Genomic DNA, 26,692 nt, shown 5'->3' with positions numbered 1-26,692 from the left:
GGAGTGGGACTTGAACTCCTGACTCAGAGGCGTGAGTGCTACCAACTGAGCCATGGCTGAGGGAAAAGTGCACTAAAAAAAAACAGCAATTTGTGGCAAGGAGGAGACATACCGCGAGTTGCGAAATGCCACAAATTCCAGGACGCTCTGCCCCGCTCCGCCGCTCACTCATAAAAGTGGGAGCTTGCTGTCAATCTCCCCACGAGTGTCATGAAATTGCTGGATTTACGCTATAAATACAATTGAATCTCGCCACAGCCATTTCGAGCTGATATTTCATGTCATAAGGCTTGTTTTAATTATGAGATTTATGATCCTGCAATGCCTTAGAGGCCCTGAAACAGACCAATTGAAACTGTGGAGTCTCACATTTTAAATGTTTTCATTTTTTCCTTACTTTTCCTCTCTGTCTCTTTTTTCTCTCCCTCTTAATCCAATCTTCATTTCCCTTTCTTTATTTCTCTTTCTGTATCTAATTTGTCTCTAAATTCACTCTATTCCCTTCTCCATCCTTTGCTCTGTTTCTTTTTCTATCCTCAAATTTCATTGGCTAAGGAGATAAACTGTTGGACCCGACGTTCAGGAAGTCCCAGATGGCCCGTTGATCTCGTCGCGCCGTTATCAATTCGCACTTCCAGCAATTTGAGGTACAAAAATAATTGGAGCTGAAGGGTGAGGGAAAAAAATCCAATTCACGGTGCTCGCTGTGAAATGACCGAGTCCAGCAAATTCAGGGCCGTTATTTCTTTAGGAAAATTAAGCAGATGCTGCAGATTTGATAGAAGAACAGAGCCTCAGTCAAGACTTGCATATGTGCCAAATTACATTTGCACTGATGAATATAAGCACAATGCCAAAATATGACTAGCACTTAGTACCAAAATAAATTACTGAAAATTCACTTCTTGTTTGAACCTTATTAGGGCCGTGTTTACAAAGGCAGCCAACCTCCATTTGATTGGCACAAAATTCATCCCAATCCAACATTAACAACTTGCCTTTATATAGCACCTTTAACAAAGATAAACGACCCAAAGTGTTTCAATTGGTCAAAAATGAATGCTGAGCCAAAAAGAGAAGCGATAATAGGATAAAAGCTTGGTCAGAGATGTGTTTTAATGAGGGTTTTAAAGCAGGACAGGGAGGGAGGAAAGCAGAGGGGTTTAGGGAAGGAATTCCACAACATAGACAGCTGAAGGCACAGCCACCAAAGGTGGGTGGAGCAGGAATGAAGAAGCAGCTGGAGGCGGAGGAGCAGAAAGTTCAAAGGATGGGGGTTATAGGGCTGGAGGAGGTTATAGGTAAGGCCATGAAGGCATTTAAACATAATGGGCCAGATTTTGATGAAAAAAAATAACAGTGTCTGAATGAATCGCATAAATCAGCCGGCAACTTGTGGCGAGGAAAAAATACCCCATGAATTGCGAATCGCCACAAGTTGCTAGCCGATTTGTGCCGCTCCTCCGTTAGCTTCGTGAAAACAACATCTCGTCCTTAACCTCCCCGTGATTTTCAGGAAGTTGCTGCATTTGCACATTAATTGCCCATTCTTCTTCTTTCGTATGGTAATATCCAACTTGGATATCCAGGCCAAAGCTTCTGGTGTAACAGCGTGGCTATCTTGGAGGTTGCCTGCGAATTTCCTCTGAGGGCAGTGCTCGATGTGCTCCAGGGTCTGATCAGGAGCTCCACAGTCACATGACGGGGATGCTTTAAACTTCCATCTATGGAGAAGGTGGCAGCATCTATCATGACCGGTTCTGAGGCGGTTGATGGTTGTCTACTGTCTGTGAGGAAGGTTTGCTCCTTCAGGTTGTACTGTGGGGTCCTCTATAGGGAATCCATTCCGTGTGTCGCAGTTCTTCCATCTGTCATCAAGGCTGAAGGGAGATCGCTGAAGGGCTTCGGCGATGATCCAAAATGGCCTTCTAGATTTGAGACGGGTTGGTGGTAGGTTGTTCAAGTTGGCCTGGATCAGCATGTCTTTGCTGGTGTAGCGGTTGTATTCTCTGGAGACTGCATATTCGCGGCGTAGGTGTGGTGGGGCGATGTTTGGAAGCACGGGCAGCCAAGGTTTTGGTGTCAATAAAAGCCTACTGGTGATAATTCTCATAATAGAATTCAGCATGACATCAACGGATTTGACATGCAGACTTGATAGCCATTGCCCATTAAACTCGCCACAGAAAGTCAAGTCTAGTAATTACCAGTGTAAGTAGACTTTTAATGACGTGGTCATTGCTAATGACTGCCGTTTGCCCAGAAAGTGAAGAATTATAAGTGTGGAGTCTCATTCCTTCAGGTTGTGAATTGTTTTAGGAAATTTAAAAAATACCAAATCTTAAAATTAATTTTTTTTCTTACTTTTTCCTTTCTGTCTCTTTTTTTCTCTCTCTCTTAATCCAATCTTTCTCTCCCTCTCTTTATTTCTCTCTCCACCTGATTCAGCACTGAATTCACCCACTCTAATTCACCCTCCTTCTCAGTCCTTCCTCTGTTTATTTCTCAATCTCTAAATCTCATTGGTTAAGGAGATATCCTTTTAGTCCCATTGTTCACCAAGGTCCCAGATGCCCTGTTGGTCTCGCTGCGCCGTTATCAGCTCGCACTTCCAGCAACTTTGTGGGCAGAAACGTGCAATTGTAAGTCCAATTATTTTTTTTTAAATAATGAGCACGCCACGAAATGCCCCGCTCCAGCAAAACCTGGCCCAATGAAAAGAATGATAAATTTAAGGCCTGGGGGACTGGAAGGTAAGGCTTGGGCAACAGTGTTTTATATGAGCTGAAGTTTATGCATATCAGAGGTTGAGAGACCAACCAGGAGAGTATTGGAATAGTCAAGAGTGGAGGTGATAAAAGCATAATTGAGGGTTTCAGCAGCAGATGAACTGAGGTTGGGGTGGAGGCCGATGATATTATGAGGTGGAAGTAAGCAGTCGTTGTGATTGGGAGGATATGGGAGTCAGAAATCCAGCTTGGGGTCAAATAGGATGCTGAGGTTGCAAACAGTCTGGTTCAGCCGGAGACTAGTTGAGGAGAGGGATGGAGTCGGTAGCAAGGGCACGGAGTTTGTGGCAGGAACTTCGGTCTTCCCAATGGTTAGCTGGAGGAAATTGCAGCTCATCCAAGGCTGAACATGAAATAAATGGTCTGACAGCACAGAGGAAGTAGAGGGGTGGAGTGAGGTGGTGGAGATGTGGAGCTTGGTGTCATCAACCTAATCGTGGAAGCTGAGCTCGTGTCTCAAGGCAATGGTGTTAAGGGGCAGCATGTAGTCGAGGATTAGAAGGTAGCAATGGATAGATCCTAAGGGAATCTGAAAGGGCAGGGAAGAAGCCATTGCTGGCAATGCTTTGGCTATGATGAAATAGGTAAGAGTGGAAATACATTTGGTATACACTGCAGAATATATTTCAACACACACAAGAATGGATAGGTTGGAGTGAGTAATAAGGTTTTACACTCTATTGTAGGAATTAAACTGAGTTGCTTACAATCTTTAGGTTACAGGCCTAATCAACTATTGGCATATAGTTCAAGGACATCTAATTGGTTGAAAGAGGATATGTTAACCCTTTATAACTCTTTAATGAGACCACATTTAGAATATGATCTGCAGTTTGAGGCATCTTACCTTCATCAAAGCACATTGATGCTTTGGTGAAGGTTCAGAGAAGAGTGACAAAGATGTTTCTTGAACTTAAAACTCAAAATTATCAGTTGAAATTCACAAAATTGTTACTTTTGGAGAGAAGATGCAGACGTGACATGATTGAAAATATTAAGATGTGGTAATGGTACAGATATGATCACTCTAGCATTAATTCCTTGATCCCACGCTTCCAGCAGGAAAGATGCACGGGTCGGAGGTTTGCGAGAGCATTGTAGCTCCAATTCCCCAACTGGCACACCCTACAAGCATGGCTTCCTGCTTGATGCACTGGATCATGGAATTAGCCATTTTATTTTACTTGAATCTTTACTGTAATTGTAGAACTGGAGGAGGTGAATATAAAACTCGTGACTCTCAACTGCCTGTCTCAACAGACCAGTAGGCATTTTCTACACTTAACAGTAAATACCTGAAACAGACTACAATCAAAAGCAGTTAAACATAGAAACATAGAAGATAGGAGCAGGAGTAGGCCATTCGGCCCCTCAAGCCCGTTCCGCCATTTAATGAGATCATGGCTGATCATCCAAATTCAATACCTTGTCCCTGCTTTCTCCCCATATCCCTTGATTCCTTTAGCCTCAATAGAAACTTTATCATAGAATCATAGAAATGGTTACAGCACAGAAGAAAGCCATTCAGCCCGTCGAGCCCGTGCCAGCTCTCTGCAAAAGCACTTCAGCTAGTCCCACTCCCCAGCCCTTTCCCCGTAGCCCTTCACATTTTTTTCCTTCAGGTACTTATCCAATTCCCTTTTGAAAGCCACGATTGAATCTGCCTCCACCGCCCTTTCAGGCAGTGCATTCCAGATCATAACCACTCGCTGCGTAAAAAAAGTTTTTCCTCATGTCGCCGTTGGTTCTTCTGCCAATCACCTTAAATCTGTGTCCTCTAGTTTTCGACCCTTCCGCCAGTGGGAACAGGTTCTCTCTATCTACTCTGTCTAGACTCCTCATGATTTTGAACACCTCTATCAAATCTCCTCTCAATCTTCTCTGCTCTAAGGAGAACAATCCCAGCTTCTCCAGTCTATCCACGTAACTGAAGTCCCTCATCCCTGGAACCATTCTTGTCAATCTTTTCTGCACCCTCTCTAAACCTTCACATCCTTCCTAAAGTGCGGTGCCCAGAATTGGACAAAATACTCCAGTTGAGGCTAAACCAGTGTTTTATAAAGATTTATATCATAACCTCCTTACTTTTGTACTCTATGCCTCTATTTATGAAGCCCAGGATCCCATAAGCTTTTTTTAAATCGCTTTCTCAACCTGCCCTGCCACCTTCAACGATTTGTGCACACGTGCCCCCAGGCCTCTCTGTTCATGCACCCCCTTTAGAATTGTACCCTTTAATTTATATTGCCTCTCCTCGTTCTTCCTACCAAAATGTATCACTTCGCACTTATCTGCGTTAAATTTGAAATTAAGTTTTCATGTTGGTTAAACTCTTTGAAAAGGGAAGTCACTACGTTTCTAGTTCAGAACGGGAATGAAGACCATACGTGCAATTACAGATGTAGCTTGTCACCTTGCCAATTCCTGTCTTGATTTTAAAACTGTAAATCTAATAATTAACTAAATAAAAATCGTTGAAACACAGCGTGCAACATCAAAGTCTTTTCCAATCTCTGCTGGAGGGAAGATAATTATTCATCATTTTGTCTTTACCTGAAAGTTTGTGATTTTTTAAATAATTCTTAAACCATGAAGAGGCAAATATCCGTGGAATTGGAGTATTATGGACAATGTTTTTGGATCGCTATTAAAAGGGCGACAATAGAGGCTATAATCTTAATATTAAAATATACAAATGAATCCAAGATGAAAAATGCCCCTGTCAATTCTCAAAACAATGGAATGCTGTGAAGGCCAATGCATTATTAAAGTTTGCTGCCAGGCGGTCAGGATATCATAATAAATCCCAGGGCTAGTTTCTATTTGATCTTTTAGCAAATTTCTCAGCAAACTCATGTAAAAACATTTGGATACTATGTATTTTAATTAATGATGACAGAATGTCTGATAGCCTCCACTAAATAAATAATGTGCATGAACGAGTCCTGTTAAAATAGCAGAAAGTGTGGCAGCTGTAAGCTTGGGGAGTTTTGTCAATTCTTGTGATTATTATGAGCGTACTTCTGCTGATCAAAACGCAAAGGGTTGACAGTACTGGGAGATGGATGTTATAGGAAACACTTTCAAGTCAGCAGCAGCCTGGATGTGATACAACACAGAAGGGGAATATTTGCTCTGCCTGCACTTGTAGTGAAATCGCCAACCTGTTCTTTATAAATGGATTTACTTTTCATCTGCGCATAACATACAGAAAGAATCTTCCCCCACAACCCGTTATTATTATCTGGATAGCATCATTTTACCCACAAAACTGGCTTTAGAAGAGCAATCCCCTCCGCATTGTTGCCCTATGGAGGGTTCAGAGCCGAGTAGCAAAGATGAATCCGGGTATTTTGAATTTAAGTTACAAGGAAATGTTAAGGAAATAAAGCTTGTTTTCTTCAGAAAAGATGGAATTTCCAGTTGAAGATTGTGAAGGAGCCCAACAATATTTGACCAGGAAACTCGTTCACTATCGCAAAGGGTTCAAGAACTGGGAAATGAATGCAAGTTAAAAATTAAGAAGTTAGTAGTAAGAAAGGAAGCCAGATGGGACTTTTTCATCCCAAAAGGTAATGCAGTTGTGGAATAATATATTGGGGAAATGCACTAAAGTGTAACAATACAAATAGATTCAAGAGACAATTGAATGTGTTTCTGGAGAGAGAAGGGATTTAGGAGATGTTGAGAAACAGTGAGGTTGGCTAATCTCTGACAAAGGGCCAGTTTTGTTGGCATTACTGACCTTTCCTGTCCATAAAGATTCTTACATTCTTATGAAAATGTGACATTTCTTTTCCCCAAACACTCTGCTATGGATTTGCTGAATTACCACATTGCCACATTCAATTCAGTTAAAGGCACTTTCCTTCTAATAAATCGCATGCTGAGAGCCAGACTGAGGCAGGAGTTCCCATTTCACTAATGTGGTAGGTCTGCAAATTAAACTTACACCTTTGGGACCAGGGGGTCAGCTGACAATATCCTCTCGGATAGGACCTGAGGGTCCCGTGTGAAATGCGTTTCAGCAGTATCAACCCACCTTTTTTTAGTAAGTTTGATCCCATGGTATGCAGCACTGAATTTGGCAATCTCACTCAACGGGATTGTGTGGGATGTGGATATTTTCACACTGGTGCAGTAAGGGACGTTCTTCTGGGGTTGGAGTGGGACAGAGCATTCTACATCAAGCACTATTTGTGACATAGAAGCTCTTGATGCTGGACGCGGATGTGAAAGTGTTCTGTTTTCTGTCGCTAATATCACTCACCTTGATGAGCAAATGATTCACCAGAGGAATGGGACGGGGAGGAATTGATAATGCTCATAACAACCTGAAATGATAAACTTATTTCTGGAATTCAAAATCATTTGCTATTTACATGCAGGTAGAGGCCTAACAATGAATGTTTACCACAAAGAACATCCATCAATTTAGTTTGGTAATCTGTCTCCATGATTTTTCAAGAACACAGGAATACAATCAACCCGTTCTATCAAATATTTAGCACCTATTTATCAACTAGTTTTCAGACTTAGCCCATAAATAAAATCCCTCATCCTGACAAATAAATAATGAATAATTCACCCATTGCCATTATATTGCCAATTTTTAAAAAAAATAGGTGATTATTAAAACAAGAAACCTAGTCGATGAATTTATCCAACAGGTTTGTGTCTCTGGAGTAGAAATCGATCTTTTATTGAAAAAAGTGAGCAAATGTGTTTTCTTTACATAGGCTGGCAATTTAATTCAGTAACAGTTCAGCCAATCAGAAAACATCAGCAGTAATGATACTCAACCACTTCTTCAGCAGCTAGTGAACAGTTAATAAGCTCCAAAACTTTGTCAATGTACCTATGCAGTGCACAATTTGTGTGCTTAATTGCTTGGCTGAATGTATGAGAATCCCAATAGGCCTCCAAGGCTCTACATGCACCCTGCCCTGTAGTGGCTTACTGCTTTGTGTAAATAAAATTGCTGACCGTGTTGACACTATTGTTTGTGGGCGTGCTGGTCATTGTCCGTTTGATGTGGCTTATGGCCGATTTCTTGAACAGGGCTGCAATTACTGTAATATGTGAAGAGAAAATAAGATCAGATGATCAACAGGAGTAATTGGACAGGTCCCGGCCTAACGGAATTCCCACCGGGCTTGTTTGTGGAGAATTCTCCGCCTGCCCCAAACATGGCCATCGATGCATGCGGTGGTGCAGATTCCCTGCACCAGGAATTCCCGCATCCCCAGCTCTCACAGAATTGGTGCCGGTGTGACTGACAAGATAAAATATACTAACCAACCAAATGGTGGTAGTGGGCTCCCCCTGGGGTCCAGGCCAGGACTGTGGCCTGGATCTACCAAAGAAAAACGTGTACATTGTTGTAAGATTTAGGTAAATGCAGCTTCCTTATAAAGAGGACCACTGCGGGTATCTAATGGTTGTTTCCGGAAGGTCCGGCACTCTTCCACCACTATTTACAGCTTCTTTGGTGGACAGTCTCTTAAATGTGCCCCGAGTAGCACAGGTGGCTGCTATTATCATGTAAGTCAAAAGGACCTCCCCGTGACCCTGTGAACTTTGGCGGCGGAGGTCCCAGACTGGTGCTTCGTGCAGCTTATAATAGGATTTGCCCCACCCTTCACCACACGGACTGCAGCGGTTCAAGAAGGCGGCTCACCACCACCTTCTCAAGGGCAATTAGGGATGGGCAGTAAATGCTGGCCTTGCCAGCGACACCCACATCCCATATAAAATTAATAAAAAGATTTTCAATCACCATGTTTTCATCCAGAAGCAGATGATTTACCCTTTAATGCACTTGTAGTGTTTACAATTTATACAATGTTTAATAAACAAATATTACTTCATAAAATGCTCAAAATTTACCACTTACGCAGTTTCCAAGATTTTAGATCTTAAAAAGAAATCCTTACGCCTCACAAATGCTACAGAAGAGAAATTTCTTAATGGATTTCCAGCTGCAGACAATGGCAATCCATTCCACATTGATAATCTGGTTTATTTTCTAACCGTCAATGAAAAAACCACAATAATAGGTATTTCTGTTCACAGGTGATGCCCCTCGTAGGTCTTGTTCCTCAATGAGAAGTTAACAAAAAAAAGCACAATTGTTACTCTATATTTATAAATATTGCCACAAAGCCTGAAATAGAAGCTTGAAGAGGTCAACCTTCAGTTTCTTCCAGTCCAGAAGCAGCTGCATAACAATCGATGGCATCAGTGAGAGAGCGAAAAAGACCAGAGTTGAATGGCGGCACTACATGAAGTGCAAGCATGGCAGGTGACAGGAGATGACATTCAGGTAGTCCTCCTGATAATGTTAAATACAAGTTAATACGAGAAATTTCCTCATTTTCTCAAGCAAGTTATTTAAAATTGCAGCTGTTACGTTTTACATAGAATTTGTCCCAACTAGTCTGTGCTGGTGTTTATTCTCCACACAAATCTCCTCCCGTTCCATCCACCTCATCTCAGCCTTCCAGCTCATCTTTCTATTCCCTTTTCTCTCATGTACTCATCTAGTTTCCTTTTGAAAGCATCTATACTATTCACCTCAACCACTTCCTGTGGTAGCGAGTTCCACATTCTAACCACTCTCTGGGAGTGGGCCTTTGGCGCAGCGGTAGCATCCCCGTCGCTGGGCCAGAAGGCGTAAGGTTTCGAACCCCGCTCCAGACAGTCCCGGCAAGTGGAGTCGGAGTTCCGGCTCTAAATTCTGGGTTGACATCCAGCGGGATACTTGCGTCCATGGGTGTGGGTGGCCCCCCCCCCCCTCGTATGGGTTGTGGGAGCCCGTAAAACCCTCCCGCCATAGGACTAACTGCCCTAATGGCTGGCACGGAGATGGTTACGGTCACGGAAGGAGCGTTAATCGCGGCCAGAAATCCTTCCACCACTTCATACAGTTCCCCAAAGGGAACAGCGTGAAGACACGTACGATGACGACGACCACTCTCTGAGTAAGGAAGTTTCTCCTTACTTCCCTATTGAATTTTTTAGTAACTATCTTGTATTGATGATCCCTAGTTTTGAATGCTCCCACAAGTGGAAACATTCTCTCCACATCTACCCTGTCCAGCCCATTCATAATTTTTAAAAGACCTCTCTCAGGTCACCTCTACGTCTTCTCATTTCTAAAGAGAAAAGCCAAAACACTGTTAATTCTTTTATGAATCTGTTACAGCAACAACTTGCATTTATATAGCACCTTTTAATGTAATAAAGCGTCTCAAGGCGCTTCACTGGAACGTTATCGGACAAAATTTGTTAGATGGGTAAATGAGCCTGTCACATTATAGCGAGGGGGGAATTCTAAATGGCGAGAGATTAATGCACGGCCCGATGTGGTGTCTGCAGAATGCATTGTATATCATGGTTTGTCATTTTGAAGCAGTGTTGGCAGAACTAGATGTGGCAACGATAAATGTGGTCGTTTGTTTTCGCTCAAACTCATTTTTTGGGAGGCAAAGCCTACACAATTGAAACCCATGCGATGACTTTTCAAAGCCTCTTTCAGGCTCCCCCAGGTAGTTAATTGCCTCCTCATGGAGTGAAAAGGTCACCATTTCATCAAATTACAAACCTATTGTGGTCAATGTACTGAGAAGATTTTTAAAGATTGTTTATCTTTTTCAGCAAAGCAGCAAATATTTCAGCTGTCATTTCTCATCTCAGGTTTGTCACATTCTGAAGGTCAATAACCTCCACTGAGTATTGCTCCTCATAACTCCTAGCTACTTATCCCTTTTCAAATCTATTTTTCGCTCTTTATGAATAAAACACAGCTCTCCAGTCCTTCATTGTTCCTTTCCCTTTACTGAAATACTGGCTGGTTTATTTATTAACCCACAAAAGCTCCCAGCACCTTGGCTGCCAGGCAGTGTGCAAATTTAATTGCTACATTTCTTCAACACCTTCCCTGATCCAGTGATGCAGCTGCTATTCACGTTGAATTTTTTTCTTTGTTTAAATACATAACAACAAATCTCAATTCTACCCCAAAGAAACAAAGTAATAGAGTTAGAAAACCATCATTAAAGAAGTGGATTCTGGGTTGACGCATGGGTGAAAAATGAGTTCAGGGCAATTTTTAAAAATTTGTTCATGAGATGTGGGCGTCGCTGGCAAGGCCGGCATTTATTGCCCATCCCTAATTGCCCTTGACAAGGGCCCTTGAGCCACCTTCTTGAACTGCAGAGGGCAGTTAAGAGTCAACCACATTGCTGTGGGTCTGGAGTCACATACAGGCCAGACCGGGTAAGGACAGCAGATTTCCTTCCCTAAAGGACATTAGTGAACCAGATGGGTTTTTACGACAATCTGGTAGTTTCATGGTCACCATTCGTGATACTAGTTTTTAATTCCTGATTTAGTTAATTAATTGAATTTAAATTCCCCAGATGCCTGTGGTGGGATTTGAACTCACGTCTCCGGATCATTAGTCCAGTAACATAACCACTATACTACCGTACCCGGTAAAATTATAGCTTTTGACATTAAAGAAATACCATTTGGTACTTTTGTCTGCAGTGTGGTTTCACTTCAGCTTATGAGCCTGTATAGTCAGTTGTATAGATATGGTAGTTGGTTGAACACTTCTCAAATGTTCTTTATTGCAGGGTTGTGGGAGCGGTGAAGGAGGAACCAGGACTATTAATGCATAACATTTCTGGGGAATGAGCAGGTCTACCAAAGCGCTGAGCTATCACAGCATCCTTGTGATCTCTTGCTGCAAGGTATGTTAATGGCCCTCCCCCACCTTCTCCTTGTCGGATATGGCGAGTGTTCCTTTTACTGTTTCTCCTCTGTGCGCAATCCACCTTGTGTTGCAAGGTTGTGTAAGTGCTTTATGAGCGGTATTGAAATCCAGGCACCGAACTCGTCGTCTTGGGGACCCCGCAGTGGTGCTCATTGATCAGCCACTGTGGTCCCACAGGTTTGGTTGTACCTCAGCTGTTCAGCTGTGGAGGGGATAACATGGGGTGTCATCAGACATGTTTGGAGGGAGCAGCCTTTGTCCCCAAATCAGCTACCCTCCAACGTTCCTGCGGGAGGAATAGGGGAGGGATGGTTGACTGGTGCAGGATGACGACATTGTGACAGCTGGCGCACACCTGATGATTCGCTGGTGGCGATAATGAGCTGAACATTGATGAAATGAAAACCCTTCCATATGACCGAATGCTCCTGCTGGCTTTCTGGTTCCCTGATGGCTCCATGCGTGCCTTATGACCTCTTGCACATGAGAGAAGCCAGCCACTGAAGTAAATCTCAGGTCTGCTGGTGTGCATTGGGAAGAAGATGCAGTCGTTGGCCCTGGCAAAGAGGGCATTGGTGACCTGGTTGCTGCACTTATGAACTGCAGGCTGCATGATGCGGGAAATGTCCGTTGTAGCACTCCTCTGTTGCCTCCTGAGGGCAAAGAAGTTAGGGGTTGTGGTGACTAATTGTCACAGACTAATTGTCACAGACTAATTGTCACAGGCGTCACTACAAGTCAATTCAATCCATTCTAGCCAAGTAACAGGATTACTGAAAGTTCTATGGCTACAGATACTGTGGCCGCGACTTTGCAGACCTCGGCGGGTCCGTGGCAGGTGATAACGGTGGTGGGTTCCGACCCTGCTGCTGTCTCCATCCCAGCCTCTGAAATGATTTTCCTCTGATTGGGCTTGTTAACCCGCCCAGTGCGTTTCCCGGCCAATTAGAGGAAGCGGATCTGGTGACTGATGGCCGGTTTCCTTAAAGGGACCATGGCCAACTTTCTTTTGGCATTTGTGCTGTCAGTGTTCTACAGTATTAAGGTGCTGCAAACACTGACAATCACTGCACAGAGGTGCACGACTGCACCCAGGCTCTCCCATGACTCCCTCCATATGCTTATGGAGGGAGTCACAGCACACAGGGAGGTCCTCTTCCCTTCTAATGGGCGGAAGAGACCTCCCCAGGACACCAACAACCTGGTTGCACATTACACAGGACACAAACAGGGATGTGGTCAGGAGGACCTGGGTGCAGTGCCGCAAATGTTTCAATGATCTCAGTAGATCATGAAACATTAGTACAAAGCCACACTCAACCTCATCCTGCTGTGCCTCTCATCACATCCCCATCACTCTGCTTTCCCTACCCTACTCCTGCACATCCTTACTCACACCAACTTACCTTGCACCTCCACCCATCCCTCTCTATCTACATTATCACTTCCCCATCACACTAGCCACCTCTCATACTCACCCTCATCCTATTGCAATCATACCAACTAACAACACACAAGGGTAGGTACTTGGGTGTTTCATGCAATATCCATGTAAAGTTTCTGTTAATGTGGTGTCAATCATTGAAACCTTTATTTTGAACACTTTGCATTCTTGGACAGATTTGTGTGCACCTTTAGAAGTGGCTTAGTGAGTTGCAGTGAATGGTGAGACATAACGGTACCCCCCGCAATGGTCATGAGTGTGAAAGGAATGGCTTGGGCATTGTAGGGATGCTTTATGGGGTTGGTGTAGGATGGTGCCAACCTGGTGCATCATGTGGCAGCCAGGGTGTACAGCGTCAAGTAAATCTGGCCATGGTGAGGCCATCCCTGGCAGCAATGTGGTCGGGTGCTGATGTCCTGTGTCCTATGCAGCATCAGTTGATTGCGGAGAAGATTGGTGTTGTTGTTGGTGCTGCTGGTGTGCCTGGTGCTGGGGCTGATCATGGAGGATTCTGAGGACCAAGGTGAGAGAGTAGAAAGGGCACCCATGCTGACGGAATAGATGGCAGGTGAAGTAGAGATGACAGAAGCGATCTGTCAATGGTGGGAGAGGTAATGAGGTCAGACTGGATGGAGACTTGTGTAAAGATTTGCAGCATGGTTAATCTATTGTGGATATGCAGTGAGGAAGACTTTGTGGCTGAGGGAAGATATCTCTGTAAGGTGAGCCGGGGAGTTATCCCCGGTGTCTTGGCCAATATTTATCTCCAATCAACATCACTAAAACAGATTATCTGGTAATTTTCACATTGCTGTTTGTGGGAGCTTGCTGTTTGCAAATTGGCTGCCATGTTTCCTACATTACAACAGTGACTACACTTCAAAAGTACTTAATTGGCTGTAAAGCACTTTGGGACATCCGGTGGTTGTGAATGGCCTATATAAATGCAAGTCTTTCTATCTTTTTCTTTCATAGGCTGTTCCTCAGGCAATAGGCTACACTCTACTTTCATGCACTGACCACCACATGCATACCTGTCACCTGTTACATGTTTTGTTTTTTGCAGCTGAACTAAGATCAATCAGTTTTTAAATATGGGTGCTACAATAAAATACAGTATGTGCCAAACTGTAGCATAATGTGATCTTCCTTTTCTACCAAAGCCCTATAACCAAGTCTAGCCCTTCTTCAGCAAGTACAGATGGAGCTGTTGGCAAGGGTTGTTTCTTTGATGATCTGCACCTTCCTTCGGATGGACCTCAGAAGACCACATTTCTGATTCCACCACGTGTCTATGTTGTTCTGGTCTCAGTTTTGGACTTTGCAAGCACATCCTCATTTAAGAAAAGAAAACCTATTGCCACGGACGGAGCATGAAAGGCATTTGCTCATCAAGTTCAGAGGGTTCGAAGATTAGAGCCCTATTGTGTTCATCGAAACCGAAGACCATTTCTCAAATGTTCTCCAGCACGCAGGGAACACAAACTGAATATCGGATTGCTATCTTTTTGTCTACCAAATCACGCATACAATTAGCTTTTAAATGAGTTTAATCAAAAATGCTATAAATTCTAATAAATCAGAAGAGCGAGGAAGGTGGAAGCAGACAGTTTGAAGTAAAGAATAATTAGTGTTTATTATTATGGCAATAAACCTTTTAAAGGCTTGCTTCATTAGGTCATCCCTGCTGCAGTCATTAATCACTTTCTGGGCATATTTAATCAAGGCAATTCACATGGGCCAGTAAATACCATATTTTAATTGAGCCTCTTTTACTGGCTATCCCTATACCAATTAGAAATTGAAACCTGATTACCTTTATATATGCAGTTAAACTGAACCCAGTGAAATTTATGATGTTGATAAACTCATATACACAGTTTGCAAAGGTGGAATTCAGATTTGCTTTTTCAAATATTTTTGTCGGCAGATCAGATTATGGTCACACCCTAAAGAGCGATTGCATAAATTCACAACAAACTGGGCCTATGAGTACATCGCCGGGTAAGGTGGTCGGAGAGCGCATCAACACCAGGAGCAGACTCACAAGTGCTCGTCTCCCAACAAAGCCCACATAAACGCACCTTGTAATCACTTTCATTTTGTCTTTGGAGCACCAGGAGTTTGGCAATCGAATGGAGGCGGTGACCTCCAAGCACTGCTCCTTGCTCTTTACTTCCACAGTGTGCCACCAGTGCCCTGTTAGAAGGTCAACAGAAGAAAGCATTTGTTTTGCACGCTCTGAACTCTGCTCATGAGGCCACAGTCGGATTACAGGCGCACCGGGAGAGAGCTCTGCCCACAGCAGCATGATCACGCTTCTGTCTTCAATGGCACGCTTTCAAAGTAAAGGTGCCTTAAAATGCCACGTCTGAAATCCATAGACACGGTATTAGCAATATCACCAATTAGACAGCTGAAGATAATTATTGTTTTTTGCAAAGATAACAAATTTCCATATTTGAAAGGAGGAGTAATGTTAGAACGATCCATTCTGTTTTGGGATAGATACTCGTGAGGAGATTTTGAGCACTACCTGTGTTAGAGGTTGTGACACTGAAGCACATAGCTAAGAAAGATGGACTGAGGAACAACAATGTATGTTTTAAACAGAAACATATCTAGGGGTACAAATTGGCCCTTGTTGTGCCCGTTTTATACAAAACAGGTGCAACAAGGTCCAATTTCAGGGACCAAAATCCTGCAGCCCAAGGATGCCTGACAAAATGTCCTACCTGAAATTGGGCAGGCCATTTTTTTTTTTCCAGGTGTCCCTGGAGGCCACCTTAAACAGGCATTAGGATATATATATATAATATAATGCCTGTTTTAGGTCCCCCTGAGCAGGGCAAGCTTTGGGCCTGCTTCGCTTAGAACTCTTCAGCGACTGCTGTGGCCTAAGCAACAGTCGCCAACTAAAGGCCAGTTTTTCAAAAGGTAATATAGTTTTGTTTTTAAAAAGTGTTCCTGTAGAGCCAGGAGGAGCAGGAAGGCAATGTTGCTCTGACTCCACAGACTTTGTGATCGTCAACCATTCCCCTCCCCTCCCCTCCCCTCCTTTGCACGCTCCACCCCCCTTTCCCAGACTTACCTTTGGGCTGCTGCTGGCGAGACAAGCGGCCCAATATTCTTCGAAGTAAAATACGTGAGCTGCCTGCTTTGGCGCGACAGCCACCGGCAGCTTGCCCCAAAAAAAAATGTTAATGAGGGCCAAGGCCCAATTTTGGGCCGGTATCTGGTTGGGGTGCCACTGCCTGCGCAGTGTTGATTCTGGGCCCCGAGAATGGGCCGAGATTAATTTCTACCCATTAGCGTTCTATAGTCATTAGCGGTCCGACATCACAAACCCAAAACACCTTCAGTCCGTATACATCATGACGAAAGTGGCAAAACCCTTTGTTCAATGTCACTTGATATTTTTTTTCATCTTCAAATTGCAACAGTGAATATCAATAAAAGTAAACCCACACTGAAAGCCTAAGAAAATGAAAAAAATCAAATGATGGCAGGTACCTTTAAATTAGCGTACGGTGCTAAACAATTACAAAGAGTGCAGACAACACTTATAAATTGCGCCAGTTTTCCTAATATGACCAAGAAGTTTCACTCTCAACAAAGTCAGAGTTGAGCATCTTCAAATGTTACTGAAGCATTTGCCAGCTATGTCACTGTCCTTCCCAGATCAAGCAAGATAGGCAACATTGAGACCATCATCTGCAGGTTTGGCTTTATTACAGAAACTGTAATTGCATTTGTGCTGTTTTGAACTGATGAGTTTGAACAGGAAGGGTGCAGAAAACAGTCGATGCAGCTGCCAAAAAATACCCCCTTAAAAAAAAAAATGAATAGACAGCCTGGTATGAACTACTATTTAATTCTAGGAAATGAATTATTCATTAGGTTTGCAAATATCCTTTGATCTTTTAACTGACCTTGACTTTAATGGGTTTTGAAGGAATTCTGATAACTGTTTTTCTACTTTAACTAATCCAATTAATTTACTCACCCACGTGCCTATTCTTTTCTCACTTGGCTCTAATCCAATTCCTGTGTATTTGTTTACTGTCTCCCAAAGCCAAAACTGCACTTGTACAGTTCTCACATCAGACGCATTGCTGTCATCCTTTGGGCACAGATCCCAAAGCAGAGACAGATGTACATGAGCAGCCGGTCAGAGTCACTTATATCAGTATTTAGGGAATTAGCTCATGTGATCTGGCGCATTATTCATTTACACATTGATTCTGTACTAAGTGCCATCAGGGGGATGAGAAGAGCTGCCACCAGGCTCACGATCCTGTGAACTGCCAGCGATGACTTCCCTGTGCACCAAACTGAAGGCACGTGGGACCAAGATCAGCAAAGGACCGACAAAAAGCTACTGCTCTCTCCTCCTGTGTGTGCTCATTAAAGTTTGTTATGACAGTGAGAAAGTATGGAAATGGGTCATTTTCTTCTTGTCTACCCAACCGCACACCATCCGGCATTCCAAGCAGAAAGGAGCAAAGTGTTCCAATTCAACAGATGTCTCCTTTCTCCTTTCAGTCCAGCGAACCATACCTCCTTTAATAATTTAATCATAAACAAGTATTCTTAACCGTGGGCTGTTGTGTCGTGGAGTATCTTTGTTCAACAGGTTATAACAATGGTTTGGGCGTGTTAGCAACTGAACCAGTGCTACTGAGTGGATGATGCGAGTACACCCATGACACACAGCAACTTATTACATTAACCAAACGGGGGCCCAATGGGGGGGAATTTTCCAAATTCACACCTTCAGTGGAGATTCTTATCTATTGCTCACACAAGGAAATCAAAGGCCAAGGATGAATTTCCATCAGTTACGGGCAGAAATTTGTGGCAGCACGCCTGTGATTTCCTGATTTTGTGCAGCTGAGGGGCTGAAGCTCCCCAATTGCAGCACAAACTTGGAAAATCAGACCTGATACTCCAAGTATGAGGTCAGTATTGCTTAAAGAGAGGCCCCATTATCTCACTGCATTTACAATCTTAGAACCCTTACTTCTGAATTCTAACTTTCCATTTCAATTGTAAACTGTGATTTTTTTGGGAAGATTTTCCACTTCTGTGCTCCCCAGTCCATGATTTTCCATCTATTAAAATGACTGCTCAGAAAATCATTGGCTGCAGAAGCAGTTTGTTTGAGGAGTGTCCTGGCCAACATTTCTCCCTCAACCAACACCACCACAAACAGAATAACTGGGTACTCATCTCAATTGCTGTTTGTGGAATTTTGCTGTGTGAAAATTGGCTGCTGTGTTTGCCTACACAACAACAGTAAATCCCCTTCAAAAAAAGTAAATCATCGGTTGTAAAGAACTTTGGGTTGCCCTGAGCATGTGATGTGGCATTATTATATTACAAGCTCTGCTTACAGTAAATGTTTTGTTTAGGCAGCTTTGCCAGTGTAAATCCATTTAAAAGTTTCTTAATTGCAATTAAAGTATGCTTAATTTCTTTTTAGTTAGACTCAAGTTTACTTGTGTCAGTGATCTTGAATATAAAAAAAATGAACGTGGGACAGTTATTCAGTAGCTGTGTTCCTACTCCATGGAAAGCAGTTTAATGTTTCAGAACTTTTGACATTCTAGACATTATGCATGGGAGATTTACTGGGGCAAAATAATAAGAGGTAGCAAAATTTAGCACTGTGCATTTTTTTTAAGAGGGTTGTATAAGTCAATCACTCAACATGTTTTATTTTTCCAATATTCTGAGTTTTGTAATGTTTGGTTCCAAATCTGCTGTTACTCAAACAACTAATCAACTCTAGTGTTAGTGCACTAATATTGACTGAAGTTTATTGTTAGGAGTTTGCCTGTTGCTGATAATGGTCCTGATTTCATTCTGCAAGAGGTTGAAATCTGAGGCCATTTGCACAGATTCGAATGATAAACATTGATGTAAATGCGCTAAAAATACAGCCTATATATGTTGCAGGATTTACAATGTTTATTATATTTTCAATATTTTGCAGAATGGCAAGTTAAAGAATATTTAATACTACAAATAATAATGATGCTGCATCGCAATGACCTAGTTCTGGTGATGAATGGTTTAAAGTCGTTAAAATCTTATTATATTTGTAGCCTTGTAACCCCTCTCATTTATGACAGGATATAGTCTGCATTTAAGTTAGTGGAGGTAAGAATAAACACAAATGCTGGAAGTCTGAAATAAAAACTGGAAATGCATGACAGGTTAGTCAGCATCTGAAAGAGAAAAGATAGGCTAATTGTAGTGTATGTACCTTTAAGAGAGAACTACTTTTACAGCTCCTGTATACTGTAGTACCGGCAGTGACCACACCTGTATATAAGCCTTGAGCATGCCTCTGTACCCCCAGTCTTGAGACTACCCTACTCCAGTAAACACCTGTTGATTGTTAAGTTACAGCATCCGTGTAGTTATTGGAAAACATCATACTCTCAGAATCACGGATCTAACACTAATGTGTCAAGTGTAACGCCTCATTAGAATTGTCCCACTACTTCCGACGATGATCCATCCATCCATTGGTGGAGCAGCAGACAGTTTCCACTTACAACACGTTGAAAGGACCAATTACAATTAACATTGACAAATACTACACTACCACCCACCTGCACAAATGAGATTCGATGGGGTTGATTTTCAGTGTGCCGTGAGGCAGGCTTTTAGGCGTGCGGGGGGCTAAAATCCCGAATTCGGGGTCCCGACACCATCCCGCCTTCATGTAAGTTTCAAAGGAGGCGGGTACCCGCCCCGCACTGGGACCCGCCGACCCGAGGCGGGAAGGGATTAGTGCCAATTAACTGCCTGTTAACAGGTAGTTAACAGGCAGTTTTTGGCCTAATCCCTATTTTGAAGGGTGTCGTGTGGGATTCCCGACGGCTCCAAACCACGCCCGGTTAGAGGAGTCGGGCCGTCGGGTTGAAGGACTTGGAGGGGTCGAGATGTCGGTGTTCAGGTGAGTGATGGGTGCATGAGTGCAAAGGTAAGTGTGTTTGGTGTGTCTAGAGTGTGTAAAGAAGTTTAAATTACCTGTACTTACCTTTACAGCCTTCCTTCCTCTAGGCTTCGGGAGTCTATCATTCAGCCGGCACAGAAAGCAGAATGGCTGCGATCTGTCAAAAGTGACAGCCTGCAGCTTTCAGTGCCGGCGAAATTTCTAACTGAGTCTGCGTAGAAGGATTCAGGTTAGAAGTAAGACTGTCAGTGTTTGACAGCTTTAAACAGCTGTGAAACACTGATATTTCATCTATCAACACGTCTTGACAGATGAAATTTCAGTCTGTGACGTCACCTGTTGCCAGGTGGCCCTTAATTGGCCTGCTGAGCCCGCTGGGCGGGCTCAACAAGGTCAATCAAGTGAAAATCGCGTGGATTGGCTGCATCTCGAAGGAGGCTGGACTACAACCCGAAAGTTGTAGTCACACCTCCTTCCCGACTTCTGAATGAAAATCCAGCCCGATGAGTCTGCAGAAGGCTAAAGAGGCTGTGGTGGGAAGGGTACAATCTTTCGCATTGTCTGGTCATGCCAAAAGAGCCTGTGGAATCCAAAAGGTCATCAAGCAGACAGCTGAGCCAAGTCCAGTGAAATACCTTCTGAGCCTTCACAGCAGGGTCATCGTGGGTCAGATATAATCAAACTCCTAAGACTCTCTAGAACTATAGTCTGATGGTCCACCTCATTGAGATGGTAGCAGGTGGACTCCTTCACTCAGTTGACATGGGTCAAGGCACTAAGGAAAATAGCAAAGTCCAAAACAAATCCACCCACTTAATGATTAAACCTTTATGATGTCCATAAAATTGTTGTAAGCCTTTAAGACATGCAACAAAAAAGTCAACACAAAACATTATGCAAGAATTCACTGGTGCTGTTGCACTCTATTGCCGGTTATAACTCACGTTCTCCTAATCAGAGGCCCTCGAGAAACACAGCACTGATTTAAACTCAGCTGGAATTAATTAGTACAGACAATCTGTCCCTAAGCAAGAATGCTGCTCTAATCATGCTCCCATTAAATGATATTGGGCAATTACATCACTAATTGTTGTTTTTATTGAGAATGATATTTCTGAGCAGGAACTCTCTGCAATCAAGAGTGAATGGAAAAGACCTTTAAGTGAATGGGGATTTATCCAGTTTATGCTGATTGATAGGACCTGACATTACACACAGACAAACGCCGGCACGCTTGAGTATTTCCGCGACCGGTGGGCACCGCGGGGACTGGAGTGCATCATCAACCCAGCCAACACAATTTTAATTTGATTTGTTTAAGTTTCATTTGAAGTTTGTTTAATTTAGTTAAATTTGTTTAAATACCCAATAAAAGAGTACACACAGACAAGATGGCTGCTTTTCTGAAAAGAAGCTTGTGTTGGCTGAAGTGACGACGTAACTGTGGACAGGGAAGCATGTTGCAGGTATCTCCTCCACAACCGCAGTGCTCGGTCTTCAGTGCAGGGCAGTTCTTTTAGAAGAAATATGCTTGTGGGTAGTTGCATCATGCGATCTCAGAAAAAGGTCACTGAATGGTCTTGCACCCAGCTACACTGCAATATTTCACAGCTAAACACAAACCAAATTAACCATTAACTAGGGGTTGAAACAGGCTTACTTTTCCCAGAAAAAGACAAAAGAAAATCATAAAATGCCAGGTGTGAATAGTGAAGTGATAGGTGCCAGGTTTGGCAAAAAATTATACATCGTCATTGGTGAGGTTAAATGTATGAGTTGCTTTCTGTTTACAGAAACTGTAGATGGCTAATAGCAGCCATCTTGTCTGTGTGTAATGTCAGGTACGATCAATCAGCATAAACTGGATAAATCCCCGTTCACTTCAAGGTCTTTTCTGTTCACTCTTGATTGCAGAAAGTTCCTGCTCAAAAATATCATTCTCAAGATACAATAATTCGTATACTGACTAAAATCTGACTATATCAAGCAGTGGCTTTCACAGATTGGTAAACGTTCACTCTCCATTGCACTAAGTCTAGACAATATCTAAAAGTAGTGACACAGGTTAATAAGGCTATTGAAAATAAAGCACTGGGGTTCATTTCTAGAGGGCTAGAATTGAAAAAGCAAACAAAATGTTAAAAATAAAACCTTGGTTAAACCACACTTTGAACAGTTCTGCTCTGCATATTATAAAAAGGATATAGACGCACTAGAGAAGGTGCAAAAAAATTTACAAGGATGATACCAGAACTGAGAGGTTATACCCCTCGGGGGAAATAATGAACAAACTGGGGCTCTTTACTCTAGAAGACTAAGGGGTGACTTAAGATTATGAAAGAGTTTGAGAGGGTAGACGTAAAAAAAAATGTTTCCACTTGTGGGGGAGTCCAAAACTAGGGGCCACAAACGAGAGTCACTAGTAAATCCAATAGGGAATTCAGGAGAAACTTCTTTACCCAGAGAATGGTTAGAATGTGGAACTCGCTACCACAAGGAGTTACCAAATATATTTTGAAGTAGAGGCATTTAAGGTGAAGGCAGATAAACACTTGAGGGAGGAAGAATAGAAAGTTATGCTGATAGGGTTAGATGAAAAGGGGTGGGAGGAGGCTCGTGTGGAGCATAAACACCAGCAGTGACTTGTTTGGCCGAATGGCCTGTTTCTGTGCTATAAATTCTATGTAAACCAACAACCTGCGCCTCTGTGGTTCAGTTAATATGTCCACTGTACATTGTGGAACTGGGCCGTACAGAACAGCACCATGCCAGGTTTGATCCTTGGGCTGTGCTGAATTAGTTGATCTAAGTCAGGTTAGCCACATAATTAGATTTTAGCATTCATGATTTAGGGAAGGCATAAAATGAACCAGTGTTCCCACTCTTGACTGTAGTTCGGTGGCTACTGCTAAAGTGTTCATTTGTAGACATCAAGATTAGGTTCAACAACAATCAATAGCCTGCTGCCACCCGCTGTCTAGGCTTGCACATGAAGAATGACTTCTTCGGCAAGTACTGGAAGCAACCAGCATCCGTGGACCCATAACCCAGCCGGAGTTAATGTTGTCAAGAGAGAGAGAAAATCAGGCAAAATTGGAGGGAGGGAGGGAGGGGAACCGCATTGAAAATCGTGACTTCAGCTTTGTAAAAGAAAATGGAAAGTGTGTGTTTTTATTCTGAATGTTTTATTTCGAAAGATTGGCATTACAATTTAAAACAACTCAAATGAAGTATTCTACACATAATTACTTTACAATGGTGTTCGATGAAATCCCTGAATGGATATTGCTTCAGCTTCAGTCAGAAATGAGTGGACAGTTATTCCTCAATCACTATATTTACCACAAGTGGCAGAAAAAATGGGAGACAACAACCAAGTTTAAACACTGCATTCTTGGCTGATGGAACTGGTACTGAATCTACAATAAAGTACACAACACTTGTAACTACAGAGTTATCAATAACCTTAAACCTAAAAAATAGTTGTCACATTGATCAGCTTGCCATTTTATTTTCTCTTTTACTTGCATAATAAACATGCAATGAAATATCTTTTTTTTTCTTCTGAAAGAATCTTTTATGCAAAGATTCAGACTGTTGCTGTATTGCATAAGAGCATTACCAAAATAAGGAAGAGCTAAATAACCAGAAACTAACATCTTAGGTTTATGTGAATGTCCTACACTTCTCCTGAGACGCACGGCAGTCAGACAGAAGCATGTACATCAAAAGATCGATTTACAGTGTGACACGGTCATGCACACAACTTCTTGCATAGCTCAACCCACATATAGTAAGGCACTATTTCCTCATCACAGCCCAGTGTCCATAAGCAGATTGCTCTGCACATCAAAAAGTATACAATACCATTCCGGATGAAGAAATACATAAATGTATAGGATGAGAGCAATTTATCATCTTTCACGTATGTGCTCACAAGATGAAGGAAAATGTCTTAAAACGTCTCTGCACACAGTTTGAAATCAATATTTTTTTTTTCTCTACATCAATTTGAAAGCAGATGCGCTGACAGAGCGGACTCAGTGAGCTATAGCTTCGGTGTTCCAAGTGCACACTGAACAGGTTATATACAGAGAAAGGTTTGAAAGCATTCAAAGAGGAAATCTGTAGGTATTTCAATGTTTGTGGGTCAGCTTTAGTCCTTGTTTAGTTGAGCTGGTCTTCATACTGCTTGCGGAAGCAATCTCCGGCAGGAAAGAATTCCCAGCAGCGTTCTTGATACATTTTCCACACGTAGGACTCCTGTCACATAAACAAAAATGTGTTATCTTATACATGCCACGGCACGTCATGGTCTTTGCACTCAATAAACCGTGCTGTATTGTGTCAAGCTTACAGTAAATGCCTGCACGAAAGATTAGTAAGAGGGTCTAATTATGCACAGAAGACAACAGAACCATTAAAACTACTGGTGTAAATAGACAATTGGGGACACCAGAGTTACTTGAGGTACATGGGTAAATACTGTCGATGCCACAGTGACTCTGTGTAAGTCTTTTAATACATAAAAGAATGCCTAATTCAGTTGAAAATGTATTTTACCCCAAACCAGCCAAATATTGAACAGTATATCTTTGCAAAACCTCTCTTCTTGTCAATTCAGCCCCACTCTAACCTTGATCCAGTATGATGAAGTTTCAAAATACGGCCACTTCCTGTCATGTGATGTAAAACCCAGCAAGGGATTGGCAGTGCTCGACAACAAGAGATGAACTCTAACAGGGAAGCTCAATAATGCTAGACTGTATAAATTATATAAAAAATGATGCTGATGTGTGTGTCCTGAGCATATAACATTTTCTTTGGGTTTGAACTCTCTCTTGTGATAATTAATGTCAACTAAACTCCACGGACATCTTGCAGCTTTGCATCATAAGTCCAGCCATTTTTATTCTCTTATTAGAAAGTGGTGGGGACTTACCTGTCCCGTGTGCTCTGTTTCATCTTTATTGATAAGGTACATCAAGAAAAACCTGTAGGAATAAAGACAGCAGTTGGTAGCATCTAAATAAGCATCACTCATATTGATCTGAAACCTGATTCATATGCAAATTCCATGTCACTCATGGGAACACATCCTTAAGATGTAGGCTTTCTTTAAAACAAATGCATTGATTGTGGTAACACACAGTATGTCATCACTGAAGTTCTTCTATAATTAACGGCAATTTCTATCTCATAGCTTAACAGATTACCTCTGTTACACACCTCTGTGTTGTGAGGGTCTGTCAGAATCGAGATGGTTGTCTGCAACAAGTGATTGGTCACTCTATTTCCCCCTCAAATTTGCCTGCAAAGGACTAAAACTTTCATTTTTTTTAAAAATTAGATTGAATGACTCCTTCATCTAAACACAAAACTCTGCCACAATTTGTTTTTAAGTCAAAACAAGAAACTACCACAAGTGTTGTTGCATTTGTAGCACAGCTGTTTGGGCACAGCATTGGAGGAATTCACAGTGCATTGGGACTATAAGGTGCTGCGGCACAAAGTGGTAGGATGCATGTTGGCCAGCATCCATGGTTCCCAACACTGCGAGATCCTGAACTGGGCCCTTTTGCTGCTGAATGAAAACCAGTCACCACTTCAGGAAGGGGAGGTTAAGCTCACACTGAACTACTTCTACACATATGCTAGTAATAGAAAGCTAGGAACAGGTCACTTGTCTCCTTCTCTTGGGAGGGGAATGATGCATGGCCCAGCCCTGAGAGATGTACAAGAGAGAAAAGAGAAAAATACAAAATAAGTCACCGAGTAAACCACATCACTGGATCACTAGATGTGCAGCAGGGGAATAATATTTAGAAAAAAAATGAGCATTTGGTGGGCAGTCGAATCAGACAGTACACAAAAATTGGTACTACACTTTGCACTACATACTCAACAACATGTAGACTAGCAACCAAGAATATGAATTCATAATCCCACCATGACAAATTGAGAAAGATAATTCAATAAATCAAATTACTGTCTGATTTTCCTCCATATGTTGTGTCCAGGTGCAGTAACAGGAAATCTCCTCTCCATGGTGTGTAGAACATTCAAACTCACTCATAATATAACACCTGCCGTGTGAACAATTCCATGAAGTAGTTAAGATAGCTGAAATAAGAATTCCCTCCTCCCAAATGAATGCATTGTCTTGAAAATGCACTTGCGATGGGGGGTTAAACCAATTTAAATGACTGCTTGCCTGTTTTCCCCAGGCACAGCTAAGAGATGTAATAGACAACAGGTGATTAAAATAAACTAGTTTGCAATTTTCTTTATATTTTTGCAAATGAATGTTAATCCCAAGCTTCTACTTCCTTCTCATTAGCAGATTTAAATTACCACAAATATTCTAGTAAAGCACTGCTCACACTCTTTTTCATGGTCTCCATGGAATCTTCATAATACTAATGAGAAAATGCTGCTTTAATAGTTACTGCTGAAGCTCAGGACTATTCCAGTGAGAACTGTGTTACAGTAGCATTGACGTTTCATGGCACAGACTTCACTCAGAATTTGAAACATAAGTCACCGCTGGCACATTCTACATTTTGTGTGATACTCTATCGTAGTTACATATGGGTTCTTAGTTCCCCTTGTATAAAGTATATGGTAATGTTGCTTTCCAAGAAACACCTGCTGGAGGGTGGCACCGGTGTTTGGGCAACAATGGGAAGAGAGTACCACGGTCTGGT

General features: G+C 42.3%; 1 protein-coding gene across 1 annotated transcript in view; it reads right to left on the bottom strand.

The window, feature by feature from the left end:
* Window positions 1-23,158: 23,158 nt before the first annotated feature.
* Window positions 23,159-26,692, bottom strand: part of ryr2a (ryanodine receptor 2a (cardiac)) — a 957,985-nt gene continuing 954,451 nt past the window's right edge. The window contains exons 102-103 of the mRNA XM_085980259.1: window positions 24,928-24,979; window positions 23,159-24,248 (exon numbers count right to left, since the gene is read on the bottom strand). Of these exons, the coding sequence (XP_085836385.1) occupies window positions 24,153-24,248; window positions 24,928-24,979 (148 nt within the window). The 3' untranslated portion in view covers window positions 23,159-24,152. The remainder of the gene's footprint in view (window positions 24,249-24,927; window positions 24,980-26,692) is intronic.

Source organism: Somniosus microcephalus, chromosome 3, assembly GCF_052327205.1.
Source record: "Somniosus microcephalus isolate GS21.2 chromosome 3, FLI_Smic_1.0, whole genome shotgun sequence".
Classification (NCBI taxonomy): domain Eukaryota; kingdom Metazoa; phylum Chordata; class Chondrichthyes; order Squaliformes; family Somniosidae; genus Somniosus; species Somniosus microcephalus.
This window is presented reverse-complemented; position numbering and strand designations above follow the sequence as displayed.